The sequence below is a fragment of the Thermobia domestica genome, chromosome 5 (genome assembly GCF_964235325.1).
Source record: "Thermobia domestica chromosome 5, izTheDome1.hap1.1, whole genome shotgun sequence".
In the NCBI taxonomy this organism is placed as follows: domain Eukaryota; kingdom Metazoa; phylum Arthropoda; class Insecta; order Zygentoma; family Lepismatidae; genus Thermobia; species Thermobia domestica.
The window spans coordinates 235,134,070-235,146,117 of NC_137458.1; the positions used below are offsets into that span (position 1 = coordinate 235,134,070).

Here is a 12,048-nt window from a genome sequence, read left to right on the forward strand (position 1 = left end):
GATGTGTTCAATCTAATTATTTCGGAAAAATCCTTAGAAGTTCGCCCGTTGTTTTTCGGAGCCAGACTTATCGCTCTTAAAAAGAAATGTGGTGGAGTCATACCTATCGCCATGGAGAATATTTAGCGCAGAATATCAGACAAAATTATATGCTTCAGAATACGAGAGCCTGTTAAGAACTTTTTGTCTCCTCATCAACTTGGAGTTTGTATTTTCAACGGAGTCGAAGCAGCCGTTCATGCAATCAGGGTATACTTTTCCTCCACACACAACGCTCCAAAGGCTATCGTAAAGCTGGATTTTCGCAACCCTTTTAATGAACTTCGTCGAGACCATGCTTACTGAGGTATTGAACTATTTACCCGCAATATACCCATATGTTCACCAGTGTTCTGCTCAACCCAGTAACCTATTCTTAGGTCAAGACACTATTTCATTCCAGAGAGGAGTACAACAAGGTGATCCCTTGAGCCCAGCACTTTTTGCCATAACAATACATTCTTTAGTACATTCAATTAATACTGAACTAAACATCTGGTATTTGGATGATGGGACTTTTGCTGACAAACCTGAGGCAGTTTTTTCAACGTTAACACATATAAATGAGAAAGCATCAGCTCTTGGCTTACATTTGAATTTCTCAAAATGCGACGTTGGTTTTCTTGGATCAGATGAAGTTATATCCGATCAATTATTCAAAAGATTTGGAGAAGTTGCCCCAGGAATACGTCTCTTAACCAAACAGGATGCTTGTCTTTTAGGTTCTGCTCTCACAAAGGAAGCATTTACAACTGTGCTATGAAACAAAACATCCAAATTAGACTATTTTCTGTCTCGTCTTGACTCGATTTCAGCACACGCAGCTTTTTCTCTTTTACGTGCTTCATTGTCAATCCCTCGCCTAAAACTACTTCCTACGGTGCTTTCCGTCTTGGAATGAGACTCCACTGCTGAAGAAATATGATCATATCCTCAAAATGGGTCTGGAGTCAATTTTGAACTGCTCCCCTTGAGTGACGACTCTTGGATGCAAGCATCCTTACCTGTTGGATTAGGAGGCCTTGGTTTTCGACGAACCGTTGATATGGCGATTCCTACCTTTCTAGCGTTCTACCACGGATCTCTTCGTTTAATCGAGGCTCTCCTTTCTCAAGGTTAACCCTGGATCCAGATGGGATAGTTCAAGAAGGCTCTAGCAAATGGATAAATATAACAGACACGGACCTTCCAGAAATCAGCAAAAGAGGTTCTCAGGCATCTTGGTACACACCAATAGCAGCAGATTTTCATGAACTTCTTTTACAATCCGTTGCTGTTCCAGAGGATAAAGCCAGACTTCTTGCTGCGTCATCCCCCCCATGCTGGGGCATGGTTAAATGCGTTACCTTCCCCCCAATTAGGTCTTCACATGTCTAATGAAACCTTTCGAATCGCAGTAGCCCTAAGACTAGGTTCAGCTGTTTGTGAGCCACATCGCTGTCCAGCTTGCGGGCATCAAGTTACCCAACGCGGCCTGCATGGTCTCTCTTGCATGAAGAGCATAGCATTGGCAGAAACACCTGACATTCATCTGTTAATGACATCATTTTGTGAGCCCTCACGACGGCAGGAATTCCTTCGATTCGTGAACCGTCAGGTTGTTGTCGTTCCGATGGTAAACGACCTGACGGCATGACATTAATATCTTGGATGAGAGGCAAATCACTAGTATGGGATTTTACATGTTCGGACACATTTGCCCATTCAAGCCTCCCATTGACTGTTGCTGGAGAAGTTGCTTGACGTAGAGAGGCAGAAAAGGAAAGGAAATACAATAATCTTCTCGATAAATTTATTTTTGCTCCAACAGCCATCGAGACCAGTGGAGCATGGGGTTCTAGAAGCCTTGATTTTATCAGAGAGGTAGGCAGACGCATATCTATCGTTTCTAGAGATGTTCGTTCAGCATCCTTCTTAATCCAACGTATATTCATTGCGTTCCAACGTGGCAACGTTTCATCAATTCTTGGTACGTTGCCGCCTGGAAGGGAACTGGAGGACGTGTTTCTCCTCTAGTACAACAGAAACAAGCGAACAATAGAATAACTACAAGCATTAAGTACACTTTTAATGTAAAAGGGATTTCAGAAAATTTTTGAAACGTAATACAAAACAAATATGCTCAATTTTATTTATATTTCTAGAGATTTCATTATGTTATTTCTATTTCTATAATCTATTCATTGTGCATTCATAATTTTTATTCTGCTGAAATTATTGTGTGTTTATTTCTTTATTGCATATGTAAAAGAAATACACCGTTAAGTATCAAAAATAAATAAATAAATAAAAAATTATATATATATATATGATTACTCACTTATTATTAATACGGAATTTAATGATAAGTTAGTACATGCATGCAGGCATAGATGGCACTTTCTTATACAAGGGAAACTTGCAATAGTAAACAGTCAAAAAATGTTACTGCAAGAAAAGTTTAGAAGAAAATACATAAATAAATGAAACTGGAAATAGAAAAAGGAAAAAAATCTTCTACATTATTTTAATATTATATTAGAAGTTCACAAAATCCTTACATTAATATCTTATGGTTAATGATGAAGGAATTGGAGGAATGAAGGTTGTAAAAGGAGAGAGAACCTTGTAAAAACCAGCGATGTTGTCCATCACATACTTACATGGTCTAGGATCGAACATATCGGAAGCACAACTTTTTGCTGATAGAGACTCAGGGCCAGCTCTACCATATGTGCAACATGTGCATTTGTACAGGGCGGCGTTTCGAGGTGCGAAAAAATCTATTATAACTATATTATTTAAAATAAATATTTCTTGTAGGAAACAGACTTTATGATGATGGTACTTTAATTTTACTAGCTGACCTTCTATTGAATACTACATTCATAAATCATGTTTAGGTCGCATCAGTAAAACTGATTGTAATAATTATCGAAGCATTTCTCTTCTGTCAACATCCCATAAAATCCTTTCAAACATTCTATTAGCAAGATTGACCCCATATGCAGATGAAATTATTGGAGATTATCAGTGAAGATTTGGATTTAGACGAAATCGATCAACTATCGACCAAATACTTATTATTCGACAGATACTGGAAAAGAAGTGGGAATACAATGTCCCGGTACATCAACTATTTATTGATTTTAGAAAGGCTTACGACTCGGTTAAGAGAGAAATATTGTAAAACATTCTTACAGAATTTGGAATACCGAAAAAGCTAATTAGATTAATTAAGATATGTTTAAATGAATCCGAAAGTAAAGTCCGGGAAGGAAAATTTTCGTTCACGAGCTTTCACATCGAGAATGGCTTGAAACAAGGAGATGCGTTGTCGCCATTATTATTAAACTTTGTCCTGGAATACGCTATAAAGAAAATCAAAGATAGCAACCAGGGCTTAGAATTGAATGGTATACACCAGGTTATGGCGTATGCTGATGATGTAAATTTAATAGGGGATGATAGGAAAACAATAGAAAGAAATGCAGAGGTCTTATTAAACGCTTACAAGAAGATTGGTTTAGAAGTAAGTGCAGAGAAAACTAAATACATGGAAGTTCGTCGGGATAGTAATACGGCAAATTATGGATGCATTTAAATATTAAACAATACTTTTGATAAAGTGGATACTTTCAAATTCTAGGATCAATATTAACAGACGAAAACCATATTCACGAAGAAATTAAATGTCGGCTAAAAGCAGGGAATTCGTGTTATTATTCAGTTCAAAATCTCTTGTCGTCGCGAATTCTGTCGAAGAATTTGAAGCTTAAAATACATAAAACGATAATCATGTCTGTCGTTTTGTATGGTTGCGAAACATGGTCGCTTATTCTGAGGGAAGAACGTAGACTGAAAGTGTTTGAGAACAAGATTCTGAGACGAATATTCGAACCCAAGAGGAACGGGAATAGCGGAAACTTCATAACGAGGAACTACATAACTTACACGGTTTACCGAACACTGTTAGGGTCATCAAGTCTAGGAGGCTTAGATGGGCAGTTCGTGTAGCCAGAATGGAAGAAAGTAGAAACGCTTTCAAAGTCTTAACTGGAAGACCAACCGGAAAGCGACCATTAGAAAGACCTAGGCACAGATGGGAGGACAATATTAAGATGAACCTCGCAGAAATAGGAATACAGAGTAGAAACTGGATCCAGTTGGCTAAGGATAGAAGTCAGTGGAGAGCTTTTGTGAATGCGGCATTGAACCTCCGGGTTTCATAGGCCATAGAGATAGTTAGTTAGTTAGATTGCATTAGTTTAAGGCCACACGGACAGCGCTAAAGCAAATGGTCAAACAAATCTCAGCATGAATTGTTTGAATGTTGTCAAATACAAGAATTCAATTCTCGAACAGTAGCGAACGCCTGTTCCATTTAGTTAGTTATCACAGTTTTGAAACGAAAAATAGTCTTGCCTTTGCCACATACAAGTTCATTACCACTGAAGATGAAAGTAAGTTTTTTAGAAAAAAATTAACAGATGTAGAAGGAAAATCAAGAAATAAAGGTACAAGAGCTATAGTTGCACTGGAATTGCAAGCTCATATATTGAGATTGAAGATTGATATTGAATTCTATAAAAAGAATTACCATCTTTCCTCTGCAGGCGTATAACGCCACAATTCGATTTTGTCAATATTTTGTGGTAAACAACACATATAATTCGCTGCCACTAACTTTTGCATTCATTTTGTATTTGTATATCTTTCTATTCAACTATAAACTTATTAAAAGATAACACACCAGATAAATTACTTGAAACGCATTATATCTTGCTATAATTATCAATCACTTTTTACCTATGAAATATGCGTTCGCGTTACACGACATCTAGGCTCGTTATATCTTTGTATTCAACTATAAACAAGCACTTGGAAACTAGAACCGTTTCCTTAGTAACCAGATCAATTGCTATAACAACGGATAAACGAACACCTTTACATGATAACGGAAAAATAATCGTTGTAGATCAACATTTTTTATGACACTCGATATCCCATTTTCTTCTTTTTATTCTATTATATAGCTAGTGCAAGTTAATATGGCACTTTCTGCCCTAAATAAAAAATAAAATAAGCAACATAAATACACGTTATCGTTGTAGGTGTTTGCTTCATCTTTTACTAACATAATAGATTATTATTAAAGAGAAAAAAACAGACACAACGAGATTGTATTTGTAGAGTGTAGGCCTTTCTGAGTGCGAGTGCTTTTCCCCTTTATTCGTTCTTCATGATGGGGAAGCATACTTAAAATCGTGGCTTTTAAGATTTGTTCTTTCTGGAGAAAGGAGGGCGGCAAATATGGCATTACACGGGGTGACAAATTGCCCAGGGCTTACTCTGTAGAGACTGTGTTTTTGCAGTCTCAAGACCACGTAAGTTATTTGTCATTTCTTTAGCTATTGTTACGTATATTATTTTACATTGCACGGGAAATTTCTTTGGTATTAACAGTGCAACTTCGCTATAATAAAAGAAGAACGACATTAGACCAATGCCATGCCGTGGAAAATCAGCGCCCGGGGCGAGATTATACGACGGCGCCCCCTACATATGAGTGAGGTCCACAGACCAGCCGCGAAGCGCTACCATGGTTGGCGCAAAGAGTACGAAAATTTTTAAAAATAAACCCTGCTTTTCCTTGATTTTGAGCACTTTTTATTTTTTTTACTTTCCGTTTTAAATATGTGCACATGTGGGTGGGGCGCCGCTTTTAACAAGTGTCTAGAGACGCAAGAAGTATAAATCTGACTCTGCTTAAATTAAATATTAGATTGAAAAATACTCGAAAACATTCGAAGTAACTTTTCTTCTCTTTTTTTTTCTTTCTTTCTTTTCTTTTTCCTCCTGAATTTTGCGTCCCCTTACTTCGGCGCCCGGGGCCGTCGCCCCCCGGTTCTTCCCCATGGCACGGTACTCCATGAGACACAAGGTTTGTTTATGTAAGCATATTCTGATTGCTGCAACAACTATGCAACAGTTTCATCACTACATGGATTTCGTACGTATCTGGTACTTTTCGTTGCTATGATCACAGAACTGTTAGTACCAAAGAAATAGTTCCAGCAATACAGTTATGTTGATTTCATCTCCTATTAATGGAAATAAAGTGAAATTAAACTTTTATTTGTATGCGTTTAAAATCATATTCCCTTCTATTGTACCTTATATATATATATATATATATATATATATATATATATATATATATTACTCGCTACATCACTTTAAAATAATTAACATCATTACCAGTTTGCCCTCGCACGTAGTGCACAGCTAGCAAGATTTTGTAACCGAGTATTTTTCCAAGCATAGATCTTAAGAAGATCCCCTGGGTTCATTTCCTCTAGCAGGAGCTTCACAATGCTATAATTAAATAAATAAAAAAAAAAAATTAATGCAAAATTGGAAATAACTCACATGAGCAATATATTTTTTTAACAAATAAAGCATAATGGATTCTTTTATTTTCCTTACATCAATGAATAATAATGAAAATAATGTACCTTAATATTCTAACGAGAAGTGTATTTAGAATTTCTGACAGAAGCAGGAACCTGACATTTATTTTAGATATGATCTTCAATGCTTAATGGATAGTATTTTATATAATCGTATTTTACTAAACGAAAATAGATAATTTAAATTTGGATAGGGATTATTTGACAAAAATTATCATCATCGGAATCTCTACTGTCTCTTCGAAAAAAAAAGTGAATCATGTTCGTTATATATATATATATATATATATATATATATATATATATATATATATATTCTGATTAACAACAGGAAAGAAGTATCTTTACATACTGGAAAAATATATTATTACCTCGCATCCTAGACAAGAGAATCACTACATAATATGAAAACTTTGTAACCTAATTGGTTGAAGATAAAAACATTGGATTATACAGGGGTTAGACACACAAAAAAAAAAAAAAAATCTAAAACGTTTGCAGTGTGAAAATCATTCCTAGTATGGCGTGGGGCCTCCTTTTTCGTCCAAAACAGCTTGGATCCGACGTATACAGCTGGAATGGGCGTATACAGCTCCTGAATCGTGGTGTGTGGAATTTTATACCATTGTTCCTCCAAAACATGCTCCAGATCCTTAAGGGATGCTGGTGGAGGATAATGAGACCGAACACGCCTTTGTAACTCAGACCACAATGGCTCAATGATGATCAGATCTGGTGATTGTGGGACCCAGGGGAGGTGTGATCGCTTCTTCTCAAACCATTATTTCACCGTTTTTGCAGCGCGACACGGTGCCAAATCATCTTGGTAAATGCCATCAATATCAGAGAACAATATTTGGGCCTTGGGTAAAACCTGGCCCCCCCTTCCAAATGGCCTCATACGCTTTAGCATTCATCATTCCATGCAGGGCTATGATGAGACTTGCAGAAAACCACGATATCACTGCCCATACTGTAACAGAACCACCCCTATGCTTTACAGTTGGGAGCAGACAGTCTGTATCATAGGCCTGCGACGGTGTTCTTCATACGTAAACACGACCGGTTGTTGGAAGCAAGGTGAAGGTCGATTCATCGGACCACATTACGCGTTTCCACTGCTCATGAGTCCACGCCTTATGGTCCTTGCACCACTGGATACGCTTCTTCGCATTTACTGCTGTGTCCAGGGGTTTAGGGATAGCGGCTCTGCCATGAATTTTCATTTTATGAAGTTCCCGTCGCACTGTTTTCGATGAAACCGGGTTCTGTAGGCCGGAATTGAGTTCAGACGTAATCTTCATTGCAGTGGTCTTCTTTTTAGCTGCTACAATCCGTTTTAATGCCCTCCGGTCCTTATCCAACAGGATTGTCTTTCGACCACTGTTGTGCTTTGCAGACGTCGTTTGCCCATGAATTGTGTATGTCCTCGTGACATTGGACACAGTGCCTTTCGATGCCCCCACAATGTTCGCCACTGTTGCTGCTGAAGCTCCAACCAGACAGGCACCAACGATCATGCCTCTTTGGAAGTCTGTTAGGTCGCCCATTTTACTGCACCACTTTCACACTCACAGGTGAACTGGTTACTGCTGACGGAAGAGGAAGGTCGATATGACACACTGAAAACAAAAAACTATCGGCAACCGCAACATGTGTTGTACAGTGGAGGGCCAAACTTACGTGTCCTGTATGAAGTGCTTTTAGATATTTTTGTCTACCCCCTGTATTATAAGTACCGTAGTTATAGGCAGTAATGATTTTGGAATCTTGAAGTATTTTCTGAAATTGTAATATCTACGAAGTGTCAAAACCAAGAATTTTCACATGTGGATTAAGCTCTTCTTTTTATTTATTTATTTATTTATTTACAAAGGTCTTATATTGAAAAATAAATTTTTAAGGATAGACAGAACTTACAACTACTTTTAGTGACCAGTATAGTGGTAAAAAAATACATTGATAAAAGGACTAGACAATGTCTTTCTGAAAAAACTATGTTGTGATTTTCATGTCCAAGACGCAAGATAAAAACAATTTTCTTCTAATATTAAATACGCATCCACTAGTTTCCATAAGTAAGTATATTTAGACATACTTAGAGAAAGAAGCATTTTATTCCTATCCCTTTTCTGTTATCTTTCAATTTAATCTCTTTTTCATCTTTACAATGCTTTTGGAATAAAAGCTAAAATATGACATAAAATCGGAAACTAAGTTGAATATCAACAAATTTTAAAGGCTATTAACTGTTATAAGCTCTTTATGCATTAAATCTTTATGTAAATTTGGAGAACCAAATCGCAAATAGAAATGTCTATAATTCACAATCATGCTACACCTGAGCGAACAAAAGACGTATAGAGGAAGTCGTGATGTATCAGCACAGTTTTAAGTACGTATTAGGTATTTGTATTGTCGTTTTTCCTCTTATATTAGAAAGCAATATAAAAGTACTCTCTTAACGATATAAGCTACAAACATGCTTCCTCTCTCTCTCTCTCCACTTTGCACAAAGAAAGAAGTTATCTGTAATTGAATTAAGGCTGAAAAAGAGATTTCATTCTTAAGAAATGTATGTGGTGTGGATTTAGAAAAATATTTTGGCCAAGTGAACTCAGCTTCATTAATGGAAGAGCAGAAGGAGGCTGGACGGAATGGAAGTATCCAAGACTCATAACAAACACATATGATCATGGGTAAAAGTTACAGGAGGAAAAACGTCAAAGGCGAGAATACTTAGAAAGGAAGTTCGGCAGAGAGTGTTGCTTTTCTTAAATATTATTCAAAAAGAAATTACTTACTTATAAGACATTGTGCACAAGGGTCTACATAGTAAAGATGGTATTTCGTTAAGAGTGAGAAGGATTAGAACTTTTTTTTTCCTCCAGGGTGGTTCCAGGTTCATGGTAACGAATTTGGTATCTTTACCAGTTTAAGAAATACCGTGCCACCAGCAATTGATTTCGATGTGCAAATCTTATGTGATAGCTATCGCTTTGCACTGAAGGGCACAGGGTTGAAGCACACTTCGATCTTCCTTTCCTCTTGATGAAGTTTCCAAAGATCATGAAATGTGCGCGGCTGTCGACGGCCCAACGCTCGTTTCAACAATCAAAATCTACACTCATTTGGCGATAACAAATTCCCTGACTTTTCCAGGGCATTATTTGCAAATTTCCAAGTCTATATACTCGTATAATATAAAAAAGGAACTGGGTCATTCCATGTGAAATCAGCAAAGCCCACAACCCGACCATCTTAGATTTTTACCAAATTTTAGTATTTCGTAGGGATTGTCGAGATATGGAATTGTGCAAAGTTGTAGCTTCCTGTATGACGAAGTTTCTGAATTATGGGGCTCAAAAATACGAAAAAATCGACCACTTTGGTACATACACGAAACTTTCGGACAACACTGCTCTTGATCTAATTGGCGTAAAGAGTTGATTCTTGTTTTGTTTGAAAGAGCATAAAATAAGCTTTCCAACGATATATCGCATGCTTAGTTTGGGAAGAATATCTATTTAAGGTACCCAGTATGGCCTTTTGACCTTGAACTTTTGAGAATGCATATCTTCGATTTTTCTAAAACTCGCATGTAATGTACACAGAAGCTTACTCTGTAACATAACGGAAATAGAAGTTGGGACAGTAATGGGAACTTTCAATAAAATTGTTTTTTTAGTAACAATTTGTTTGTACCAGACAGTTTTAATGTGTAAAGCAGTTTGCAATACTGCATTTAATGTAATAATAATAATAATAATAATAATAATAATAATAATAATAATAATAATAATAATAATAATAATAATAAAGCGACAGCTATCGTGTCCAAACTACAAAAGTTTTTTTTTTTTTTTTTGGGGGGGGGGAATGCTTTTGCTTTACGAGCCATGTAGTTAGTGCAGTGAAATTCTTGCTGATGTTTTCTGACAGGTCAACTTTTTGGAAGTACAGTTAGCAATTTTACTTGCACACTTCTATCCGCTGTTCGAATTTTTTCTTTCAACTGCATTATAATTTCACTTTCTGCTGCATTTTGCTTCCCATACTCTGTAGAAATGTCTAATAATTTTGTGATTTTTGGGGTGCGGTTCAGAGATTCTAACGCACTTTCTTTGACGCACTGCTCAATATCACTATTTCCAGCATCTGTGCTGCTAATCATCACACTCTCTGTTATTACAGGAGTCGCACTCGCATCACAAGGTGTTGCTAGATTCTTACGACAGGAATCACAAATTTTAAATCCATCTTTTAGCGATGAACACTTTGAAATCATCCACGGCAACACATTTCTCAAATTTCTTTTGACATTTCCATGACCTTCTATATTAAATGCATTGCAGCAAACTGTCTTCTTGAATCTTGACGGACATTATTCTGCTATAATAATTCGTTAAATAAGACTGACCATTGGAACACTGACTTAACAGACACCACAATCAAGCTTCTGTTTTCAAGTACAAAGTCAGCACCAGCACATAAACACCTCAATCGCTACATTTGAATGTATGGACTGTCCCCTATTAACACATTCCTCTTGCTAACGTATCCACACCTCTCAATCTTCCAAACCTTTCTGTAGCAGATGACTGCGCAATCTATCATGCTCTTGTGCAATGCTACAGTGCTGCAAACTGCTTTACACATTAAAACTCTGTCTGGTACAAACAAATTGTTACTAAAAAAACAATTTTATTGAAAGTTCCCATTACTGTCCCAACTTCTATTTCCGTTATGTTATAGAGTAAGCTTGTGTGTAAATTATATGCAAGTTTTAGAACAATCGAAGATATGCATTCTCAAAAGTTCAAGGTCAAAAGGTCACACTGGGTGACCTTAAATAGATATTCATCCCAAACTAAGCATGCGATATATCGTTGGAAAGCTTATTTTATGCTCTTTCAAACAAAACAAGAATCAGCTCTTTACATCAATTAGATCAAGAGCAGTGTTGTCCGAAAGTTTCGTGTGTGTACCAAAGTAGACGATTTTTTCGTATTTTTGAGCCCCCATAATTCAGAAACCTCGCCACACAGGAAGCTACAACTTTGCACAATTCCATATCTCGACCATCCCTACGAAATACTAAAATTTGGTAAAAATCTAAGATGGTCGGGTCTGAAATCCCTGTTTAATTTGTTGATTTCACATGGAATGACCCAACTATAGTTTTTTCCGACCAGGTATTCCCCATCTATACTATATGTACATTTATATTATAGTGTGTGTGTAGCAAGAGAAGTTTTGCAAATAAATAAATAAATAAATTATTTTATAACAAAATATGGGTAAGACAGACAGACGTACAAACAGATGGGTAAGATAAAAAAAAAAAAAAAAGACACTTCTTCTGAAAAGTAAAACATACTTAAAATTCCCTGACTTTCCCAGGACATTTTACGTATAAACTGAATTCCCTGGCTTTTCCAGATTTTCCAGGTCGATGAGAATCATGACAATGTGAACTAACAAAACTTTATGGAAGATGCATCAAGGATTTTGCAGGAATGTTTAAAAGGGATTGCATAAATTCTTGTTTTAGGTC

The 12,048-nt window shown here is 36.6% G+C and overlaps 1 protein-coding gene across 2 annotated transcripts in view; it reads right to left on the minus strand.

Moving 5' to 3' along the window:
* LOC145686458 (uncharacterized) overlaps positions 1-12,048 on the minus strand; it is a 136,753-nt gene that overhangs the window by 31,773 nt on the left and 92,932 nt on the right. For both annotated transcript variants that reach the window (XM_081759775.1, XM_081759776.1), the window contains one exon: positions 6,280-6,396. In XM_081759775.1, the coding sequence (XP_081615901.1) occupies positions 6,280-6,396 (117 nt within the window). The remainder of the gene's footprint in view (positions 1-6,279; positions 6,397-12,048) is intronic.